The sequence below is a fragment of the Pezoporus wallicus genome, unplaced genomic scaffold, assembly GCF_028554395.1.
Source record: "Pezoporus wallicus isolate ANWC-B61680 ecotype Strahan unplaced genomic scaffold, APGP_CSIRO_Pwel_v1 scaffold_3294, whole genome shotgun sequence".
In the NCBI taxonomy this organism is placed as follows: Eukaryota; Metazoa; Chordata; class Aves; order Psittaciformes; family Psittacidae; genus Pezoporus; species Pezoporus wallicus.
Genome location: NW_026635478.1, coordinates 14,257,289 through 14,281,384, shown reverse-complemented (window position 1 = coordinate 14,281,384; position 24,096 = coordinate 14,257,289). Strand labels below are relative to the sequence as shown.

Below are 24,096 nucleotides of genomic sequence, written 5' to 3'. Positions count from 1 at the left end.
TCAGAGTATGGATCGGGTTGGAGAGTTAGGTGTCACCAGCTTGCCAACTTCCTGTTCTGAGCAGAACAGTTTGCTTTCACAGTACCACCAGTACAGGAAAAATAAAATTAAAAAAAAAAAGGAAAAAACAAAACCAAACAAAAAACCTCCACCACATCAACCAAAACCCAACACCACAAACCACCAAAAAACCACCTCCAAACCCCCTCTGTTCTCTTGAGCAGGTTTTCATCTGCAACTGAATGGAGTCCTGCAAACAATTTGTGTGATGATTCACAGGAAGGAATAGGCTTCAATTCCTTCTCTTTGAGCTATGTTGATTCTGCAGGGAAATGGGAGCAAAACAATCCCTTAGTCACATAATCATGAGACCTGGCCTCGAATTCATAGTGAACAGGTGTGATGAGAAATGAGCTACCTTTAATACATGTTTTTTGTTAAATGACTTATTTTTAAATACGGCTTAGTAGAAACAGTGGCTAAATGAGATCGCTGCAGGGTTTTATATAACAAACAAAAAACACAAAATAGTTGACTTCTGTAACTTCATTCTTGCATTGTATATATAATATGTATTCTTACAGCTGTATCATATTTTTTTTCTTAAAATCTTAATTATTCATAAAATATTGCTGCATTGCCTTCCAAAGAAAAGTAATTGCACATTAAAAAGGTTCATCAATATCAGTTACATTCAGCACTGCCAGAAAGAAGAAAAATAGAAAAAGTGGAATCCCGGAATCCCAGAATCCCAGGTTGGGAGGGACCTCAAGGATCATCTGGTCCAACCCTTCTAGGCAAAGCATGACCTGGACTAGATGTTCCAGCACCCTGTCCAGCTGAATCTTGACAGTGTCTGGGAGTCCAACACTTCCATGAGAAGGTTATTGCAGTGGCTGATTAGCGACAACATTTCCTCTTGTGTCCAGTTGGAATCTCCCCCAGGAGTAACTTGTGCCTGTATGGCAAATTTGGAGTTGTCCTTCCAAATCCCAAGACTAAGGTTATGAAGTTAATGGGTTTTGCCATTTAGTTTCCGAGACTTTAGGACACATCTAGCTCCTGTTCTTTTCTCTGCAACTTGAAAAGAGTTACAACAATTTCAGCTTTGCATTCTTACCAAAAGCTGAGAATTTCCTTATTCAATTTCTTCAGTATTTTCATTGAACTTCAAAGTTTTAAACAAAACCAAGTGTGTCATAACTCTACCACAGGTAATTATGTGCACACCGGGAACCTGTGGCAAAGTCTACTGTTGGGCACTTGAAAAAGTTTATTTTGTTGGTGTAGCAGCACTGCCAGAGCTGCTGACAGGATATCGTTACATTTACTTGCTGGTTTACTACTGCTTTTGGTTTTGGAACGTGGCTTTCCAACCCTAGTGCAACTCTCAGCTTTGTATCAGCATTTTCTAGTGCAGCGTGTTGGCATTCCGGTGTGAATGGACAGGAAAGGAGTAGCTTCCCTGTGAGACTGAGAAAAGCCACAGAGAACACCCCTTTGCTGTTAGGCAAGTAGTTTACATTCTGGAATGCTCTCGGGGCAGTTAAACTGTTATAACCACTTTTGCGGTGTTGGGGTTGGTTCCTTTTGCAGCGGCGCAGCGACGCTGGCTGGAAATCACATCACATCCCTAAGGGGCTTCGAGAAAGTGCTGACGGCGGGCCACGCTTGCTCGAAGGGGTTAGCGAATCTCTTCCGTGCCGGAGTCCCGTCCCTGGGAAAGGACCAGGCAAGCGGCGGCCTTTCCAGGGCTCTTTCCCCCGGCTGAAGCCGGCCCGGCCTCGACGCGAACTCCAGCTTCTCTCCCCGCCAGGGCATCGCGCCGATGCCTGGAGGCGGCGGAGTCCTGGCCGCTCCCGGCTTTCAGCCGCTCGGAGTTTCCTTCCTCCGCTCCCCTTGTGAGGACCGACCTTCCCCCGCGGGCCCCCTCTTCCGGCTATTGCCGGCGTTCCCTCCGCCCCGGTCACACGCGGTCCCCGGCCAGGGAGCGCCCGGCTCCGCTGGGTTTTGTTCCTAACTCCGCCTCGGCACTTCTCTCGCCACCCTCCCCGCTAGTCCCCTCCCTAGCCCCGTCTCAGCCCCTGCGCTAGCCGGCAGTCCCCTCCCACGGCCGCGTTCATTTCATACCAACTCTCATTCCTCGCATTCCTCACTTCCTCCTTTCAAACTCCACGGGAAATAAAAACCCTCCCTTTTCCTTCCGAACTCCTGCCCGACCGTGGCCGTCGCTGCCGCCGCCCGGGTTCGCCGTCCCGCCATCCGCTCCCGCGCTCCTCAGGTGAGTGTGCGCTTTGTGCCTCCGCTCCCGCCGACCCGGGCTGCCGCTCCGAGCTCCCCCCTCGGACACCCGGCCGGCAGGAGCGCCCGGCCCGGTATTGTTCTCGCTGTCCCCGACGCTGCGGGACCAAGGGAAGGGGGAGTCCCGAGGGCCCACCCGATCCCGGAGCCGCCCCGGGCGCCGCTGGGGCTCCCCGGCAACTTTTCTCTTCCCTCCGACTCGGCGGTGGCGTCGCCGAGCGCGAAGCTGACCCGCCCGCGCCCCCTTCCCAAGCCCCCGCTCCCACCCCTGCGGGCTCGGGGGTGGAGATCGGGCGGGAGCGAGGGGCAGGCGCGCAGGAACAGCCGTCGTCTGCTCTTTTGGCAGAAAGTCCTGGAGCAGAAGGAGGAGTTGGAGCGGGTCTCCGCTGTCCCTACGGAACAACAGCCGCTCTCGCCTTGCTCAGGTCAGGACATGCTATTTCACGAGCACCGCTTTCGCGCGGGGTGAAGGGGTACGGATGCGTGTGGGAGACAGGGTTGAAAGGGGGGGGGGGGGTATTTGGAGCCGATCGTGTGCGACAGAGGAGGCACAGCTATACAAAGGAAGCGATAGAACATCCTCAATGGAGGCTCCGGCGCGTTCCTCCGTCGGAGAGGGGTTGCTGGCGCTGGGACTTGAGCAACTCGGTTGCTTGTGGCATCGGCTGAAAACTGCTAACACTTCTAATGGGGAAAAAATGAGCTTCTGGGCCCCTTGTAGAGCTGTTCTTGGGATGGGTGGAGAGGAGGATCACTGCTCCCTGTAATAAATTCTGATGTAAATTATGGAGAAAAGCAAACAAACGAAAATCATAAGCAAACCCATCCGTGAGAAGGCATGTGAGTTGTTACAGGGCTTTTACTAAAGATGAGAAATGCTGTTTTCCCAGAGCAGTTAGTTATTCGAAAGTTAGAGTTGAGTTTTGATGGCATGCCTCTGGAAAAGATTTAAATTGAAAACAAAAATAAAGCCACACAAAAAATGCCAACCAAGCAAAAAAGCCCCACCGAAACCCAGACAAAAATCTTCTCCAAGTAATTTTCCATGTAGGTAATTCCAGTTAAAGAACTCCTTGCATGGGATGCTAAAGATGAGGCTTTTTTTGTAGAAGGAGAATGAGTGTAGCTCAGTGTATTTTAACGACTTCTGTGAGGTACTTTATGGTGAATGGTCACATATCTTAAAGCAAGCAAACAAAAAGAAACCACCAAACAAACCAGAACCAACCACAACTGATCTACGCTTTTTTGTTTAACCTGAAGTTACATTCATGCTACTTTCTAACCTTAGGAGTGAAGTTCTGCAAATCCTCTACAAATAAACAGCGCAAGGCGCTTTTCAAGTGCCGGGGGCTGGGTGGGAGGGAAGGAGACTTGGGGATTGTTTTGTGTTTTGTTTTGTTTTTTTTTTTTCTTGTTTCCTATTACTCAGATCGGCTTCCCCTAGTTTTGATTGCACTGTGTGCAAGTGAGCAGAGCATTCGTTCATCTGTCTGTCCATCTGTCTGTGTAGATGTAAGAGGTTTTATTGTTCTTCTACAGACCGAAGTGGGCAATAGGACATGGCAGAGGGTAACATGGAGGAACAGAACAGACTGGGAATATAACAAGTGCTAGGTCCGGGTTGAAACTGCTGTTCTATCATCTGTGCAGTTAACACCTTTTGGTCTTGATAGCTTTTTCTGATGACAGAGAAGAACCTGGATCCTGCTGTAGATAATACAAAGGGGGTTATTTATCGGGGCTGTTGGATGCTGATGGAGTCTAGGGTTTTCTTTGGAACTTGTGATAGCAGACCGAAGGGCAGTCAGCCAGGATGCAGTGACCTTACAGGGTTTTCCTAAATCCCAGTCTGGATAGTTCCCTCAACTCGAGCATGTGACAAAGTCTATCATCTCTAAACTGGACAGTCAGCTCCTTGTTCATATCCTCTTGGAGGTGATCTTGGGAGCAGTTATTGTTCGTGAGAGTGAGCATTAGAAATTTCTCCACTGTCCTGGCTCCTGCTACATCTTTTGGATTTTTAAAATGAATTTTACTGATTGCTGTGAAGTATTTTAGGTTATTGCTGTGATAAGTGTTGTAATGTTAGCGTATTACAGAACAACTGTGGGAAAACTGTGTGAAAATAGTACTGTCAAGCTGTGAAGAGAAAAAGGGCTCCATGGTGCCAAATTTTCCTTGTGATTTAAAGTAAAATCACAGTTGCTGTTGGTTTTCTTACTCGGGTATTTGTTTCACAGAACTCGAATACAGTGAGTAAAGTTTTGAGAAGGTTGCTGAGAATTACAGTTTCCAGTAGGTTCTGCTTGGAGTTGTTTGGAGCAACACTGTACTTGTTCACAGCTTTCCTTCCTCAGCATTATAAGTCTGTTTCTGATTGTATCTTTCAGTTCTTGGTTCCATCGCAACATAACTCAAGGGATGGGTCCACAAAGGCTTCAGGCTGCCGCTATTGTAGACAGAACCTGTCTGCACAGCCTCAAACTGTCCATATTTGTCACACTTCTTTCCTTTGTCACTGGCATGGGTATTGGCACTGCTGTTTATGGACCCAGGCCAGGGGGCTGATCAGCCATCTCTGTTCTCCAGTCCAGTGAATCATGTGGTCACGTAAATGCTCGTGTGTTTGGAGAAGCTAGTGCAACGACAAGGGGATGGGGAGTGGGGATGAATGGACATTTCCTTAGCAATATTGCCATCTTTTCACACCTTAAATAGTTCCTTGAACCATGCCTGTAGTTGCTCCTGTGATAATGAAATTATTTTTCTGTCTTATCTGGCCATGGCTGTATCTTAAGCAAGCAAAAATTCACTGTTGCTTTCTGTTAAAGATCTGTTACGCTTTCCCTATAGCTCCAGTTTGTCCCTTGCTCACTCGTTGTTTTTTGTTGTGTCCCTTGTCCTCTGTGCCCTGCTCCTTCCCCAGATGCTGTGCAGTGGATCTTCAATAATTTTCTTGGGCAAGTTTTGCATTGCCCAGTGTACTGTACTTCATTATTAGAAAAGCTTTTTGCTCTACTGCCTCGGTGTGTATTTCTGTGAAACGATTACTTACTCTGCCTTTGCACCTTCCAGGTTCTTACAAGCTACTAATGAGACTAAACATTTTTCAACATCTATTGTTCTAGGCCTAATGATTGTTTTTTATAGTCTTCAGTTTATCTCTGTTAGTTTTGCGGAATGAGATCTGATATTCCACATGTTGGAGGTGATTCATCTCTGTTGCCTGGAGTGATATCTGAGCATAGGCAGACAAAAGTTACATTGGTCATTCTGTAAAAGCATTTGCTTTGCAGACAACTCTCATTTATTCAGCATTCTCACTCTTGTATGTCTTTAGCCCCTGCTTCTGGCAGGGCTTTTTCCTTCATTTATCTTTTTTCACTGCTTGTTTCATTGTTTATTCAGTTTCTTTGCGTTGCTATTTTCGCATGGTCTTATTTGTCCCCCTTCCTTCTCTTGTTTGTTTTTGAGCTGTCTAAATCCCTTTGAGTGTTTCTATTCACTGGTGTTTGTAAACTTCATTCTGTATCACCTGCGAGTTTCATTGCATTCCCTTTATTCAGTCTTAGGTTTCTAAGATGTTAGAGAAAACTGGACTGGTAGAGATCCCTGAAGCAGCCCAGTAGATGCCCCCTGTACCTTTTGGTTCCATTGGTATATATAATTACATTTAGGTTTTGAATCTGGTAATTTCCTAATAATATGATCAATACTCTCCAAAGCCAATTTGAAGTAATTTTTCAGCTGTGATTTCCTTGGAGAGTAGTAAATGTTGTTCTAAATCTAAACCTATCACATCATGCACTGTATCTTTTTGTTTGCAAACTTCATGGAAATTCTGTCTTACTTTGAAGAACAACCAAATTTATCAAGGTTCACAGTAGTTTATGCTCCTCTCTCCAACTTCTGTCTTATGCCTACTACCATGCTAAATAAATAGCCAACATGTCTCGTTGTGGAGCCTTGTAAAAAGTCAAGAATTCGCATGCTTGGAGCTCATTAAAAGGTGTGAGACTAGAAATTAGGAGTTTTGGGGGTTTGGAGGTGGTGGGTTTGGTTCTTTTGGGATTTTTTGTTTGGGGTTTTTTTTTTTTTGGAGCTTCTGAGTGGTGTTTGGGTTTTTTGTTTTGTGGTTCGTTTTTTTTTGTGTGTGTGTGTGTTTTTTATTGGTGGTGTTTGGTTTTAGGTGGGTTTTATTGTTGTTGTTTCCTGCCCCTCGGGTCCTCCTTTTTCTGGAGATGATGCAGTCACTCCCCTTTGTTTTTAACACCATATGAATTAGAGTTTTCCTGCTAGGGAGGGGCAGGTTTTCCAGTTCCTGGTGCCACTGGCTGAGTCACTAGCTCTGTTTTTCTGTTCCATTGTAGGCTTATAATTACCTTGTTCTTACCTTCATTAAAGTGTGATTGCCAAAGGGTAGGTATTTTACTTTGCTGTACTTCTGAGGCATGAGTGCCAGTGGCTTTCAGAGCCTACATACAAGCCTTTGAAGGATCTGCTTTGCTGTTGCCAAAGAGAAAATAAATTAGGGTAGTCCTCAAAGTGCCTCCCTTCAAACAGCATTAATGACAGATGTCCAGGCAAAGTCTAATCTCTTGTAACCAGAACTACTTTTAAGTGAAGGAGGAAAAGTCAAGAGAGCACTGAGCATGTGTATGCTGAAATGGAAAGGAAGGATTTGCTGATGTATTTTAAGTTCGTTTTACTTGATCATACTTCTTCATAGAAACTCTTTGAAATAAGGCTCACTGATACCAGATTAGCCGGATTTAGAGAGGTTCTGCTGGTTTGAAAATCCTGTCAGTTTGGGAAAAAAAAAAACAGGTGTAAAACAGAGGTTTGCATAAGAAGATTTTCTTCCAAGTACCTGCTCTTTGACTTATTTTTATAAAAATAAGTAAAATCCCATTGGATTCCCCACCCCCATTCCTTTGTGAAGGATCTACATGAACAGAAGAAAATGACTGTGCAGGAGAAACAGTGTAAATCTCTGTTTCTATTCACCCAGTAAGCTAACTGAAAAACAGAGAAGGAGCTATCTTTTTACCACTCTTCTTGGTCACAGGTTTTGTCTGTAAGAACGCATTGTAAAAACTGGAGTCAAGTTTGTTGTTAGCTGTGTCCCTTTAAGAATCTAGTTTTGCTTGGCTAGCTGCCCTTGTTCTCCTGTAGATTAATCCAGCAGAAGGTATATAACCTGTTGACCTTCCTGGCAAGAAGGGTCTGGAAGGGCAAAGAGTTCAGTGTTTTTTTGCTTTCCTGTAGTATCCGGGGGCCTATGTTTTTCAGGTGTTGTCATTTCTTTATCTTTTTTTTTTTGCTTAGTGATTCCAGTTTGAGGGCTGTGGTTGTACTTGCAATTTGCAGGTACTCATAATCCCTGCATGATCAGCAGTTTGGATAGGATAATATGTTTATGCCACAAGAAGAGTTCTCCCTCTCAATTGAGAGCTCAAAATTACACTAGTCCGAGTTGACGGTGGCTTTACTGTTTCTTTTGTCAAAGTTGTAGGAGAACTGGTGCCTGGCTAAAATGGCTGTTGTCTGTTTGCTAGGGTATTTTAGGTAAAAGTAAATCTGGTGGTCTTTCCTCAGTGTAAGCCCTCAGGAAGTGATGGTCTTAGTGTAAGCAGTGAATGTTCACCTCACAGATGTTCTAGGTGAAGCGTGTATTTCAAAACTGAGTTGGAATAGCCCAAGAGGGTGAAGCTTGATTGGTAGCTGTGAGTAGGATTCATTCATACAATGCAGATGTTTCATGGTTGTTCTTTGCTTAGGCATTTGCTTAGTAAAAGTATCAAACACCTGTAAGCTCCTAACTCTACTAAAATCCAGGCACGTGCTTAATTGGGTGCTTGACTTGAGGTCCCATTTTGTATACCTGTTCTGACAGTTTGTGGTTTGCTTTTGTTTTAAGGCGTTGGTGAGGGCCTTAGCCCTGGCCGCATAGGTCGTGCCCACAACATAGACTGCCTGCAAGCACTGCAGATGCAGAAATCTGACTGTGTTCCCGAGCTGTTGTGATCAGCACTTCTATATAAGTACTGTTGGAAATCTCTTAGCTTCAGGTTCAGCTCTTTCTCTTATTGAAGTCTGGCTATAGTCTTGGACTTGAAAATTTTCACTGCTTTGGGTGAGATTTGGAAATACCTGTCTTCTGTCTGAGTTCATGTGGCATTTTGGTGTCATGGGAAGCTAAGTGTGTCACAGTTCTGAGGTTTTTTTTTGGGACATCTACCCTTGAGTCCTAGACAAGAGGTTAAGAGATGTCAGGAACAGGAGGCAGGATGAGGAAATAAGAACTCAATCTGGGTACCATAAAATGGGCATTATGAATGTCTCAGTTTCCCGTTACTGGTCAGGAAAGGCTCAGAAGATGACTGGTTTCCAAAGGAAAACCATGAGCCCTTCTGAAGTTACACCACTTGCAATTGCAAATCACTTTTAAAGTTCACCTTTTCTTGTCTTGAAATTAATGTCTGGATTTTGCCCACAGTCTGATTTTGTCATTGGGTGGTTCACTTTGTGCTATAGTTTTTTTCCATAGATAAATTGGAGGCTTTTGAGTCTGGTGAGATTTTTCAGAACAACTGACTTTCAGTGGGTAAGGAGCATGGCTTTTTAGGTTGACATTAAAGTTTCCCTCTCCTTTAATAATGAAGCGAATAATATTCTTTGGGAAAATACTATTATTTATTTCTGTTTCTAGCTTGGTTTGGTAAGACTCGAGTAATTTTAATCTGTCAGCGTCTACACCTGTCTATACTTGAAGGGACAGCTGTGATTTAAACCTTAGCTGACGCTGCTGGTGATTCTGTGGTAGAAAAGAGATGTGATTACTGGACTTTCTCCTGGTTCGTTGCTTTCTAACCAGCTCTGTGCTTGTTGGAACAATGACTCCTGGTGACTACTGCTGCTAGCACAAGGTTGGGTAACCATTTTCACCCTGCCACAACCTTCATTGGTTTAGGAAGCTTTGAAACTCATTCCCACATGTGAGATAACTGTGACTCCCCAGGAATTGCACTGTTCCGTTGAGGTCTGGGGCCAGCCACTGTGTGTCTCAGTCCCAGGGCAACCTGGCAGTGTCAATCTCTGCTGCCTTTGCTGGCTTATTGTGCTTGCCCAGCTGAGATGTAGATCACGCAGCGATCGTTTTGTCAGTCCAAGGCTAGTGGCCTTGTGATGTAACCTGTCTATGGGAGTTGTGCATGACTTGCCTGTGTCTCGGGATCGATCCCCAGGTTGGCCACCCCTAAACTAGAGGGAGCAGAACCAGCCTTTGAGTTTTGTTGTTGGGTTGTGTATTTCTTTCCTCCCCTCCTTAGCGCAGCAAAGGCTCTGTGTGCTGTTTCCTTTATCAGAAATGTAACTGATTGGATGGTGTGCAAGGCCACACACAGCCTTATCTAATCACATACTGTTTGACTGCATTATCCAGGGCTGCACTGATAGAAGTTCTATACTCTGCTTGTTTTGATTTACACCACTGTGCTGGTCACTGCATCCTCCCTCTGTTTCAGCCAGAGCTCAGCTACTGCAATCATTTAAGAGTGTTGTTTTGCTTTGCTGGGGAACTGGGCTACCTTTGGAACCGCAACTGCTGCAGGCAGTTTCAGTGTAGCAAGCAGACCAAGCTTGCTTTTATGTAAGCCTTCGGCTGGAGCCCACGCTTAGGTTGGGTATGATCTGAGGCTAGTAGTGCTTGTTTCTTTGTAAACCAGTCTTACTCAGTGGTGAGATGGAGACAAACATCTCACAGTGCAGCCTGCAGAGGTAATTATTATGTTACCTTGCCCAATACACACAGAGAAATGAAAGTTCTGTTTTCCTTGCCTAGTGCTGCTGCCTGTTAAGAGCTTTTGCTTCACCTACAGCAAGTAAGACCTTGGCTGGTTTTATTCACAGGATTAAGCAGCATTGCTGTGGTAATGCTGGGTGCATAGAGATGTCCACAGAAAATAGCCAGCATTGCAGGAGGCCCAGGGAAAAAAGCGGGATTGCAGCCTGGTTCACCATTTGGCGAAGGTGTTGCTGAGTGCTTGAGCGAAGCTCAACTCCAAAGGCTCAGTGAACTGCACCCACCCATCCCCACTAGCTGCTGAAGCTGAGTGGTGCTCCCTCCAGGCTGATTTCATGATGGGAGCACAGCTCCTGAGGAGCCCAAGCAGCGGGTTGCTGGCTGATGCTGCAAAAGTTCTGTTACCTTCCTAGGTGTAGTTCAGTGCTAGTTGGTCTTGCTGCGGTTGCATCTTTATTTCGCTCTGTAGAGACCCTGTGAACACATTCATGACTTCTGTCCTTTCTTGCATGGGGACTTTAACAGACCTTACTCATTGCTGATTAGCTGCTTTCCCACCTTTTCCCTTTCCAGTGTGGTTTTTTTTTTCTTTTCCCTGCAGTCTTTGAGTTGCACCACCCCCTTGGAGCTACTCATCTACTGATTGCACTCATTCTTCTCTTTCAGAGGAACTGGGCTGTTATTGTAGTGGCTTGTTGAATTTCCCGGACTTCTTCCTTTGGTAAGTTTGAATGCTGTCTTCCATCATAACTTGCGCAATAGATTCTGTAGTATTCCAAGTTGTTGCTTTCCTCAACGCAAATCTCTTTGTATGACTGCATTGCATAAGCTCATTTGTTGGCGTGTTCAGGATGGAAGTAACTGACCGATTGGTGCTGTTTCCGGATTTTCTTATTGTCAAAACTACTCTAGAGTTGTGGTTTGAGCAGCAGGATGTCTTCTCTTCCGACCAAAATCATTCTTTTCTGAAATTCTGTGCTGGTCATAAATGAAGATGTTGTGATTCAGTGATATGCTGCTGCTATAGTAGTGAACTACTGTTGCTAAGGTAGTGAATACCAGAATTGTTTTATTTTATTTACATTACAATGATAAAAAGGAATACCTGTAATGGGAAGCAGTCCCTACCCCCACAGCTTCCAGTTCCATTAAATAAGACCCAGGATAAAGGTACTTTCTTCCTGAAACTTGTTCACAGTGCAGCCAGCTCAGAAGCAGAAGGGGAATTGTTCTGCCAGACTCCACATGGCTGTGCTGGCAAGAGTTCCAGCCTGGGAGGGGTGAGTGAGCAGGGATGTCTCTGGCTAGTGTGTCCTGCTCAGTTTCAATTCCAGCAGGAGAGGGGGTGGCTATGGACTGGGGAGAATCTTTTGGACAGAGCAGCTCTAAGAAAACTGAACAACTGGAGACAGCTGGCTGCAATTTTTCAGATCCTCAAGAAAGTATGATTTTGTATTGAACAGCTGCTACAAACACGTAAGAGGGAGCTGTTACCAACAGTAATGACTGAGGGATTAATATTAGAAAGCAGATGTGTCAGGCCAGGGAATCTGTTAAAGATGTGCTCCCTGTCAGTGAGACGTCACTGAAGTGCTCTCAGCAGCTGTCTAGCCCTGCAGGATTTCTGCATCTCAGTGAGATACCATGAAAGGAAGGAGTTGGTGTTGAAATTACCAGCATCAGAACAGTTAAACTGAAGCTGCTGGAAAGCTGCTGGAGCTGAAAGATCTTTGTGCTTTCTCCGTGTTTTTACTTTCCTCTGACCCAAAAGTCTGCTCTTTTTTTTTGACTCACTAAGAGATGGGCCATGGCAGAAAGAAGAACAGGGGCCAAGAGTGAATAAGACACAGTTATTTGGACAGAGGGAGGAAATGTGAGAAGGAAGTAAAATTACTGTGGAGTTACAGGAGATGGAAGTGCTGTGAGGGGCTTATGTCTTTGATCCAGGGAGAGGATCCATGACTGGACCCCACAAAGGTAGTTAATTATCTCGGTAAAATAAGAGTAGGATCAGAATAAGAACAACTGTAAGGTACACTAATAAAATACAAGAGCCAAGAAGTAGAGTGTAAGTTGAAACTGAGGGAATATGAAGAGAACAAACTCCAAACCTGGGACCTGTGACAAAACTTCCTGTTATGAGAATAGGACAACATCCTGAGACTCCTCTGATCCTAAGAACTGTACTGGGCAAGGAGATTCAGATGGGGATGGAACTGTATGAGCATGCCTGGGAACTGGGATGTCTGTTTAGTGATTTCAAAATGAAATTCCCTCCACATCAGAAGAAAACTTGGTGATTGCAAGCTCTGCCACAGGAAGAACTTAAAAAAACCCAACAATTTACAAGTACTAGAATATTATTGATGGTAGGATACTCAGCAATACAAATCACCATTAAATTTATCTGTTGGTGAAGATGTTGGTGTGTAGTTACTGTTGGTTGAATGGGAAACCAGAAGCAAACTGAAAGCTAGATGCTAACTGAAAAATTTGTATTTTGTTAAAATAGCTACTAATGAATATTATTCAAACTTTCCTTATGAATAACGCATTCAATATTAGCATGTGTTTGAAAAATGCTGGTTTTAACCAGATTTCTTTTTCAATGGAAAGTGATTCCGCTGATGCTTTTTCAATTTGCCATACTAATAAAGCCATTTACCATAGAGTTTAGCTCCCAGCTTCTCTACAGTTTGCTTTGCTTAGTTTAATAAATAGCCACTTTGGCTACCAGTCAGTTCAGAGTTCAGATCAACAGGCAGGAAATGAAAGGCCTGAAGCGTTCAGCCAACAAAGAGACCCACAGACCAGGTAGTGCCGAGCAGGGTTCCCTGTGTTACACTTCACTGCTTCTGAGCACAGAGTATCACCTAGGATTGCACGTGGAGCTTACTATTTGAGCAACATTATTTAAGAAAACTTTGCAGGCTCTTTAAGCCCTTGGCGTCTTACTGAACTAGAGACATAGAGTTGTAAGGATTTCCTTGGTCATTTTAGCCTATGGGATTTCTTTGGAAGTTATCAAAAAAAAGGCAAATTTATCTGATCACTTCAAGATTTGTAGAATTTCTTCTGTCATGGCTCTTATGTTCCACACCACCCTTGATTTAAACTGGTGTGAGATACAGCTCACATATTCTGTCTCTTCCCTGAATATACAAGTGACATTTGCTCAAGTCGGCACAACTTCTCTTTTATGTTTGGAGAAGGGAGTCTTGGGAGTTGACACTGAACTGAATACAGCATGTTTTCTTCTCCACTTCTTCTGAAGCTTGGATCAGAAAGGACCCAGAGTTTCCTTTGTCTATAAAGGTGCTTGGTGCAGGTGTGAAGCCTTGTAAAATGTGACAAGGCACCAACTGGGGGACTGGTGGGAAGGGGATAGTTATGCTTCAGATATATTTGCTTCATTTCCAATGTAAGTGTGCCATATTTAAATCACCTGCTAGGTGTTCATCTATGTAGGCATGGACATTAAGGAGATGAAAATAACTGGAATTAAAATGGGTGCTTTATATGGTTACGATGGCTATATTCCCTAGGAGATGACTTTGTCTATGTGAATGCATTGCTGTGAGATTTGTCGTGATAGCAGAGGTTGTAGCTTCTAGTGACCATGACTTTAGGAGTCATACAGTTGAGCAGTTACAGGTGTCTTCACTTGGTGAGGAGCCTGTTGGCTGTTAAGAGACTTACAACTCCAAATGCAGGTAGCACTATGAATACCTTGCTCTCACACCTTAGCTTTCTTTCCTCCATTTCTCAGCCTCTTTCTGAACTCTAGCCATTTCTCACTTAAAATTAGTCTGTGCCTTGTATTTGTGGAGATTTTAATGTGTGTTAAATACAGAGGATCTTGACAGCCTCCAGGGGCTAGGGATGCTTGGAGAAATATCAAAAGAAGAGTGGCTGTAACAGATAGCTTCTGTTTCTCCATCAGAGTACCCCTGTGAAAAGCTTACTCCTCTATAAGGAGTATTCCCTTATCCTTATTCCCGAACAAGACAGTGGCTTGAATACCTGTGTAATTTTTTACTGAACATCTGCCAGTGAAAGGGGATGTGTTGGTGATAGATGCTTGGTGAAGGAAAGCAACTGTTGTTGTTCATTTCAGGACCTCTTAAAAGTCACGCTGCCTGCTTTAGTGCCATTCACTGTGTGCTTGAGATGTCTATCCTGGTGGTGCGAGTTCCCCTTTCTGCTTCCTCCACCTCCCACTTTACTCTTTCTTTCCATGTTCATTAGAACTGAAAATACATAGCATGGGCCAAGAGGACTGAAGTAACCTAGTGCAGGGGCTGAAATGGATGGACAGACAGTGGTAGACCGTGCCAGTGGTTCATGTGTTCAAAACATTATCACAGGAAATATACACTTGTTTTTCTAAATGTGCGTGTGAAGCACTTGTTAAAGTGTTGCACCTTGGTGTAAAAAGTATACTGCGTCTAGAAATTACTAAATTCATCTGCATTATCTTTGTTTCGTTCCTGAGTTTTTGGTGGACATGTAAAATATGTATCTGCTGCCGTCTAAAGTAATCAAGGAGCAGCAAAACTGACAGCCAGTGTTTTCAACTCTTTACAGCTTCAGCTTTTGGAATTATAAAATTCTTAATAATTACAGTTTTTATTAAAAAAATAGTCATTATGGTCTTGGAGGAGATTTTGTAAAGAAGAAATCCAAAGAGAGGCTTAAAATGGGGAGAGTGTGACGTAAGGGATTTTGCAGTTGATGTCAGAAAAGCTTCTGGAGCCATGAGCCCAGAATTTTTGAACTAAAGTTTGAATGAATGGACCTGCTTTTCCCATTTACCAGTAACAGCACAGATTTCGTTCTGGCTCGTTTTGTACGTAGACCATGCCCAAATTTCTCTTCTGTCCTCCTTTACATTATCACTGTGATATTTCTGAGCTAGTCCGACTTGGCACATCAGAGCTCTCTCTTTGCTCTCGTTCAGTACAGGTTTGATAATTCTGTTGCTCTTGCAAAAAACAAACAAAAATCCTTATTCTGATTTTCTTGCTACCCAGCTCAATGTGGTGATTCTCAGGGAAATTTTGAACTTTTTAACTGGATTCTCAAATGGTGGCTTGTGAGCGCTCTTTGTAGCTCAGGTAACAGAACTATTAAAAAAGTAAATTAGCGGTTTTGAGATTGAGGCAGGGGAATGATCCATGTCTTTAAAAGCCCTATGTCTTTTGTATAGTTTACTGGAAGTGTCTGTATGGTCTGAAGTCCATACAGACTTTCTGAATGAGTGTTTTAGCAGCTCCACTCAATGACTTCAGCCTGCACTTTAGGAGCAGGCTATAACTTATTGTACTTTTCAAAAGGTAGCAGCTGCCTCCTTAGTTTCAATAAGAAACCAGTTTCTGCTCCTGCCCAGTGGCAAATCTAATAGCCTGAGACTGGTAAAACATGAGGGAGCAGAGAGCACTGAGAACTGAAGGAATTTGCCCAAGGTCGATTTGAAGATGAGCAGTGAAAACAAGCTGAGCACTCAGGATTCTTGACCTGCAACCTAGTGCCTTCATGCTTTTACTCATGGTGCCTTCTGCTCCTGCCAGGATATAGTGCTGAGATTTGGGAGACATTGCATTAAACTGTCTGGCTCCAGAAATTGTTTTTTTGGAGTGCAACTGATCCTTGGGAAGAAGAAATGTCAGTGTTAAAAATGACACCGGCTACCAACTCTGATCCAGTGAAACAGTATCTAAGAAAATTTCAGTGCTCAGTGATGACTACGTAATTCATCATTGCTTTATTTTGTATATGCTTTCACACAGACTGGATTCCTGTATGCGTGCTTCAGAAAGTTAAATAACACACAGATAATGGCAGCAGAGGGAGAAAGAAATTAGGAGACAAAGACACAGGCAAGAAGACATAGCGTCTGAGGATTGGGAAGTGATGTTTAATGAGCCAAAGGGGTATGGGAGCAGGCTGTTTTATAAGAAGGATTTGTAGAAAAGATTTTCATCTCAGCCTAAAGAGAAATCAAGCATGGGGTTGTGTTACCATTTAAGGTAAACTTGAAGTAAAAACCCTCCTCAGAGAGGTTTTTTAAACTTTTTTTTTCTTTTTATTTCCTTTTTTTTTTTTTGCTTTTTTTTTTTTTTTTTTTTTGCTTTTTTTTTTTCCTGCAGAGGAGAATTTGTAACTGACAGATGGGATGTGTTTGTCATCACAGGTTCTGAGTCTGCTTCTCCGTGTCGCACCTTGGAGTTTCTAGCTGGCACCATTACCTCCAACGAGTGGAGTTCTCCCACCTCCCCTGAGGGGAGCAACGACTCAGGGGGCAGTGAGGCCTTGGACAAACCTATTGACAATGACGCTGAGGGTGTGTGGAGTCCGGACATTGAGCAGAGCTTCCAGGAAGCGCTAGCCATCTACCCACCATGTGGACGGCGGAAGATTATCTTGTCAGACGAAGGCAAGATGTATGGTAAGGAGAAAGGACACTTGAGGCAGAATGCCTTGTGCAAGCCACTTGCTTTGTACCAAATGATGTTCTGAATGAACTCTTTTCTCTCAGGCATTTCTAAGTTCATGCAGTTGGTTGCTTCAGGTTGTATTTAGGAAAATTAGTGAAGATTTTAACATTCACAGATCAGAAAGAATTATAGATGTCCTTTTTTAGGGGAGTATCAGTAAGTGTCTCTGCTCATTTTCAGTAATAAGTATTACTGCTCATCTTCAATAAGTAACTCTAGTATCCCAGAGCTGGGCATGCTACGGAACTAATCTACAGATAGATGGCATGTAATGGCTTTGTGTTGTGACCGAGTCTGTCTTTCATGGTATCTCTTGCTGCGGTCTCCAATGTTCTTGTTATCCTAACAGGTAAAGTTCTGCATCTCTGGTGCCAAAAGGCAGAAGTTTGGCCCCTGAACTCCTGAATGGCTTTGCTGGTGGTGTGCAAACACCATTTTGTTAACTGGCTGTGCTTTTCACGTCTTAGGAGCAGAAAACGGATCTCTGGCTGCTCCCTTTCATTGTAATTTGCCTTCTTGGAGCCCTGGCATGAATGTCTTTCACCTATAGGTTCTTCCTCAGCTAGCTAGATAACCAGCCCTGAATGCAGAGAAGTGCTGGCTTGCAGCTGCAGCAGAAGTCAACTTTTTGGGTGCTAGACATGATTTTGAATGGGATTTTTGACTTATTCCTCAGTTAAATTTTTTCTCTTGATTTTTGTCTGCAAAAACGCTGATCTGAGCTGGATTCTCTAGTTCAGTGTTGGAATAAGCTACCTGGTATTTCTGTGACTTAAAAGCACACCAAAGGCTGAGAGTGCCCAATATTTGGTTAAAAGTCCCAAGGTGTCAAAACTGTTTTTCAAAGCACTAGCACAGATATGGAAGGCAGCCCTCTCCCTACCATGTCAGTGCTTGGGGCGTTTTTTTACCTTTAAATTGGAATCTGTGTGTCTATGCAGGCCCCATCGTGCAAGCACCATGCCCTGAAGCTTCTGATGGGAGCACTTCACAAGTCATTCCACAGGTTTCTGTCCACCCATCGAGCCATTGTTCACTGAGCTAGTGAATAGATTGCTCTCACTATGGGGGCATGGGTGAGGTCTTATTTACAGAACCTTATCTAGTATGGATGGTTTTACTGGGTACATACACCATTGTGTCTGAACAGAGCAATATATGTTGACTAAGGCAGATCACCCTGAGGCTCAGCAGTTGTCAATGTTCTTATGTAGAGATCAATTCCTGCTCTATGCCAGTACAAACGTTTTTGTGGTTGTGCTGTGGAACCGACCAAGGAACTGATGCAGCTTAAAACTAACAGCCACAAAAGGGGGAAAAAAGTGAACTTAGTTTTGGATAAGCCCCCTGATTTGTTTCACTGCACAGCTGCACAACTGCTTATGCCAGTACTCTAGGGGATGATATGAGGAAAAGGGACTGAGCAGTCTTGTTTGAAGTGAGGGGTAGGACTGCTTCTTTCAGAAGCAGTATTTGCTTTAAATTTTTCTCAAACTAATATATTACTTGAAGATCCTCTCCACAGTTAAGCATGGATTGGTGACATGGTCCTTGCTGCTCTCAGTTTGCAAAACTGGCTTGTTGCACTTATTTTCACAACAGGTGACATTTAAAATTACTGCTGGAAAATTACAGTTGTGTTTTAAGGCTGCCTCAATTCACTGATCGTTCTGCACGGTCCCTGAAATACTTCAGCTTTGGAGTGAACGTTTGGAGCAAAAAGTGAAGGATTTCGGTGACAGAGTGAGAGCAAAAGTAAAAGCAAAGTAGAATGGACTGCTGAAACCAGCAAGGCTGGGGCCTCACGTAGCATGGACTGGCGTTTAGTGGGAAGTCTCTAGTTGACTGGAGTGGAGAGCTGCAGAAGGCAGGTCACCCACTTGCAGTTTGAAAGCTGAGGCTAGGCTCTGGGATAAGGGAGCAGCTTTCCTGCACGCCCTCCCCCACAACTCCAAACGGGACAGTGTCCCTGCTTGCCTTCAGTGCACCTGTTCCCAGCATGGACGGTTGGTTCGATGTGCTCCTGACAGAACCCAAGGCACTGATTTATGCCCTCCTTTGCTTACTTGTCTCCAGGATTCACGCCAAGGAAGCGGGGCCCGGCCTGGGATCTATAGAAAGATCTGACCAGGCAGGGAGAATAAATATAGTCCCTGATTTCATCTTCACCGCTTACGAGCCAGCTCACGAACAGGACAAGCTCTGTGTGGAGCTGGCGCTGCCCCCAAGGGACAGTTGTTTAGCTGTCCCGTGACCGACTTGCAGAGTTTGCTGAACCAAGGGGCGAGGTGTTAGAGAGAAATGTATATGCTCCTTTCCCTTGACAAAAGTTGAAGCATTTCATTGTTCCCCAGCGGTGTCCTTGCTGCTTTCTTTTCATTGTGTTTTTCCCTTCTGGTTGTGTTCCATTACTGGAGAGGGCATCCTGACTGAATAAGCTCATTACACAGTCCTGCTCTCACTCTACTCTCCTCTCCAGCAGTCTCTGCTTACCACCTACTTAAGGCATGAAAAGCTGTCTTGTTGGATATGGGATGCTATGTTTTCTCCTAATCATTGTGCTGACATTAGAAGCAATGAGGCTGGTATCCCCTGGCATCTTCACTAATGGTCTAGAGAAAGAAGAGGGAAAGAGCTTAGTGCCTTTGTGTAATTTGCATGGCGATGGTAGATAGAGCAGGTCTCCCAACACTAGCGAGGACAGAGAAATAAAAAATAGTAACTAGCAAAGTGAGTACTTACTTTGACAAAACACTGTTGGGGCCTTGGTTTACCACGGAGGAAGTAAGAGCTTGGAAGAAGTGAGCTACTGCCTTAACTGTGCAGCGTTTCCTTTCACCGCACAAACATCTGACTTGGAGCACCTTTTCTCTAGGAGGATCTAGAATGGATGGCTGTGTGTTAGATTGCTGTTCTGTAGGAGGCAGTAGTTTAGCAACTATACAAATAGTTCTGCCATTTCTGTGCTGCGCAGGGTGGGGCAGACAGCTGGGGGCAGTCATCTATCTATCTCCCAGGCTGTACCATCTGTTGGTGAGTCAAAGCCCTGACACAGCTCATAGGAAATACTTCAAGACATCCAAAGCTCTGAGGCTGAGTGCTAGAAGGGTAGATAACCATGTTAAAACCTGGAGCTGTCGGTGAACTGCAGAGACTTGAGCTTGCAACATGAATTAAGCTGGCATAAAAGGTCAATCTGATGCTAAAACCTACCATGTCACAGGTGGTCCCTCCCACCCCTGTTGCGAAGTGACTAGGTAAATTTGCAGGATATTGCCTTTGTCTCAGAGGGATATGGTATCAGTTAATGTTTTCTATGACTGCAAATAGTAACTAAAACTGGAAATCAATAAAATAAACCAGAGGAAGCACTGCCTGTCCCAGTTCATAAACACTTTTCCTTGAGGGGTGGGAGGAGCATGGCAGCTATTACAAATATGAAAACCTTCCAGGTGTCAGTCTCCACATGCCTTATTGTAGATCTGCTTTAGCATCTCACCTAATGTTGTTTCAGTCAAAGCAACTGGAACATGCTGAGAATGTGCTCAGTTGATGTTGAACTGGCTGGCCCAGGTAATTGGAAAATTTGGATTTCAGCTGTGATATCCATTAGATACTTCTGCAGTTCCTGTGTTTTCCATTATTGTGACCTAGTGAACCATAGAACAGCCCTTTTTTATCCCACAGTTTTGGTAGCAAAATTGAATATCTCATTTGAAACACCAGAAGACAGATGAAACTTAGATTCGTGGACAATTGGTCAGGATGCAGACTTTTCTCTCTTTTCCTAGTGTTAGGTGTGATGTTGTTGGGCTTGCTCAATAACAAGGTTTTATTTCACCAAGTCAGCTTTTAACCTCTCTTTTGTGTGGTTCAAATCCTTTGGTGGTGACTAGATGAAGACTGATTTCTGAAGGCATTTGCAGCAGGTTAAACTTCTGCTGGAGTATGTAAATTTTCCTTCCATCTCCTTTGTAAGCTGAGGCTAGGGTTCTTCAAGTTAAACTGTATGTTAGTTTAACTGGGGGTTTCTCCATGCAAACATAAAAATAAATATTCCGTGAGTTCCAAGCAATTCCTGAATATTGAGGAATTTACCACTTTTTGAAATGCAACCAGCCAGGAAACTGCTTGCTGTTGCATTTAATAGAATTAATTAGTAGTGGCTGTGGCATCTTCCCTTAACATGCTTAGTACTGAACAGAAATATCATTAGCAGTTTTATTGTGTATTACATGTTTTCAAAATTATTGTGACTGTGTTGGGGGGGCATTATTCTGTTGTTTCAACAAAGGGCACATACTTCTTTTTCTTGGCCCTTTTGATTTTTTTTTTTTTAGCAGCCTTGTAGTCCTGTCAGGCTTAAACACAAGCGTGTTGTGTAGGATTGTCTTTTTCTCACCATATGTACCTGGAGCCACAGAGCTTTCATCACGTTCAAGTAACTTCCTTCATTAGCTACACTGCATTACTCTTTTGGCTCTTCCTCTAACTTTTTGATTTCTGAATTTCAGACATTTAGTAATTCTCCAAGATAGACTTGCTCTGTAGTGGTATACTGGGTAACCTCGCACATTCCAGTGGTTTTCTGAAAAGTTTAATAAAAAAGCCTTAGTGTTTGCTTGTTTTGGTTTTTTTTTTTTATTTTTAAAAACACTGTTCTTTCACAATTGGATCCAGATATTTCTAGTTGCTAATCTGCTCTTAAATATACAAATTGTTAATTTGTATTTAAAATTTCAGATTGAATTAAAAACCTGGGGACAAAATCAGACATGGAAAATGAAAATGAACAATGTCCACTGGGCTGGGTTTATTTTTTCTTTAAACCAAGTGCATGTAAAGCTCTCTTCTGGACAGGTTTTTTGTGAACACATTACCAGAAAGATCTCAAAAACATACAGTGAGTTCTGAGAAGAGCAGCAAGCATACCAGACTTAACATTGAGCTCTGGGAGTTGAAGGGACTGATTTAGGATGAAAGATTAAAGTAGCTAAATATACATAGCTTGGCTAAGCGATGACTGAAAGGTGGAGGGTGGGGGGACACATAATAACAGTCTAAAAATATTTGAAGGGTGTTAACATTTAAGAGGGAGAGGGATTTTATGTGGAACATGTGAGCATGACTAGGATTAATGGGGGAGAAAGAAGGAATATGCGATGGTCATCAGAAGAAGCTTCATGATAGCATCGTGCTCAGTGCTCAGGGTTCTCTCCTCTGTAAGGAGTTAGAATGAAAATTAGAAGTTGCAATGAAATGTTGGGGGTTTTTAAAGTTGTATCAGACAAAATTATAAGGAATGTAAAACTAGTCCCAAGAAATGATGCATATGTATGTGTTTTGTATAAGAGGTGCATGCAGTTTAGATGTACTATGATTTTGTGGAAGAAACAGAGAACATGGGCATTAGGTGGTGACCAAATATGGCTTTTCAGTGTAAATATCTGGTTGATTTTTTTTTTTCAAAATTGTTAATATTATGATTTTTACTGTCTGTGGGTTTGTGACATGTATAAATTTATTCAACTGATGGACACAGAAGCCTTTTCTCATGTCTGAAACAGGAAGAGCAAACTTTAGGGTAAATACTAGTTCTTTCTCAGAATTTGTCTTCTGTTGGTTAGTCAGACATTGGGTAGAGAAGGGTGATAGCATTTCTCAAGCAAGGGCATGCATGTACCTAGGGAGAGATGCAAAGTGTCAATACACAGGTTGCGTGGAGACCTCACAGAAGAAAAAGGATCTTTCTTATTTACAGGGCAAGTAATCAAAAGCTATCACATGAACGCTCTTCTAAAGTCTCTTTCAAAGGCATGCTTTATGGCTGGAGAGCATATAGCTTAACAAAACTTTATAATAATAGTCCTACTGTTCAGCAAAACCAGTACCAAGACAACATAACCATTCCCTGTTCTTGTGCTTTAAAGGGTTTCTCCCAAAAGTGAAGGAAAGCAGCTTGATAAGAGAAAGACAATATTACAGCAAAAAGAAGAGGCAGTATTCTCATGAATTTAGGATCCATATAATGAGCACAGGAGAAGTAGGACTGCCTATTGGTTTAAACAGTTGCTCATTACCTAATCCATAACAAGCCCTGTATTGTCTGCATATGATGAAGATCTGGGCAGCGAAACTGGAAGGCTGTGTGCAGGTTGTGCCCAGACAGATGGTCTTGTAAGTCTGTTGGTCACTGGCAGAGCTGACTTAAACCTCTGGGGCCTGGGTACACCTGCTGCTGAAGGGTGCATAGCCAGCAGCTGTTCCTCATTGCTGTCACCTTGAACTTGTGACCCATCTTCTGGTTACTCCAAATTCTCTGAGGCTCACTGCATGCACATACACAGGCATGGTCTTGCTCTGTCTCTAGCTTCTTGAACAGGAATTTACACTTTCAGTTAAAACTTTTACATGTAAAAAAATGTTTTTGGAATCACTCTTTTTTCCTCAAGTGTCATTTGTGCAATAATTACAAATCCCTTTTCAGGAGCTTAGGCAGGAGTTTGTGGACCAGAGTGGAAGGAGTGTAACCAGTGCTTCTGAGATGACCCAGTAGGAATGACCCATGTTGTTGACTGCAAGTGCTGTAGATGTAAGCCTATTTCTAAGTGTGACAGTATTGGCACAATGCTGCCTTCAACTGTTAACTGGGGGTTATGAGCATTCCTGCATATGATCACTGCATCATCATCTTTAGTTGTATAATCATAGAAAATGGTGCTGGGAGGGACCTTCAAAGGACATCTACTCTGTTCCTGTGCCTGGGAGCAAAGCCGGCTCTACTGAAGCTGTTCATGTCTAGTGTGAGCCTTTATGGTTAAGATAAGGAAAATGATTTGGCAATTCTAGATACAGCAGCTTTCATCTAGAAGTTATTGAAGCACCTAGGTATTTGTAAATTTCCTTCTTGACCTATATGCATTTTTAGGTATCCCTGCAGCTTAAATAGTTTTGTCATCCTCTTTTTCCTACTCTCCTGTCACTGCCTGAACCCTGGTTGCCCAGCTCTCTATCAGACTTACACTGTAAACTCAGTCAGGGAACAGATGCTTAAAGAACGTAGAACAGAATTGCTTCAGTATTAGGAGCAGAAAGAGAGCAGGGTCAAAATATCAGCAGCCCACTGTAAGGAAATTTTATGAACTTGGCAGAACTTGTCTATTATCCAGAATAGTTCCTGCATAGCTACTTAGTTATGAAGCCTGTGTTTCTGCTAGGCTTTTCTGTCCACGTTCTTTTTTCACCTGTTACAGAGTATGACATCTTTAACAAATAGTTCTAGTTCTAGCAACTAGCATCTTTGCTATTGCATAGTAAAGAATAAATAATAGTGCATATTCATATAATGCAAGAACATCTTTTGCTCCCCTTGAAGTTGCTGCATAATTTTCAGCCAGTTGGCTAGGACTGGGTCCTGGTGTAATACACATCAAGTGAAGCAGTCACAGCTCATCACAGGACTAAGCCAGACTAGGCCAGACACCTTGAGAA

The 24,096-nt window shown here is 43.3% G+C and overlaps 1 protein-coding gene across 6 annotated transcripts in view; it reads left to right on the top strand.

Moving 5' to 3' along the window:
• The first annotated feature begins 2,195 nt into the window (after positions 1-2,195).
• The window catches only part of TEAD4 (TEA domain transcription factor 4), a 54,539-nt gene continuing 32,638 nt past the window's right edge, over positions 2,196-24,096 (top strand). The window contains exons 1-5 of one of the 6 annotated variants that reach the window (XM_057428805.1): positions 2,264-2,281; positions 2,648-2,774; positions 10,775-10,829; positions 11,907-11,992; positions 16,302-16,556. In XM_057428805.1, coding sequence (XP_057284788.1) covers positions 16,550-16,556 — 7 coding nt within the window. In that variant the 5' untranslated portion in view covers positions 2,264-2,281; positions 2,648-2,774; positions 10,775-10,829; positions 11,907-11,992; positions 16,302-16,549. Of the gene's footprint in view, positions 2,282-2,647; positions 2,775-10,774; positions 10,830-11,906; positions 11,993-16,301; positions 16,557-24,096 lie in introns of those variants that run through there. The other 5 variants (XR_008974831.1, XM_057428776.1, XM_057428786.1 and 2 more) reach the window with 5 other exon arrangements.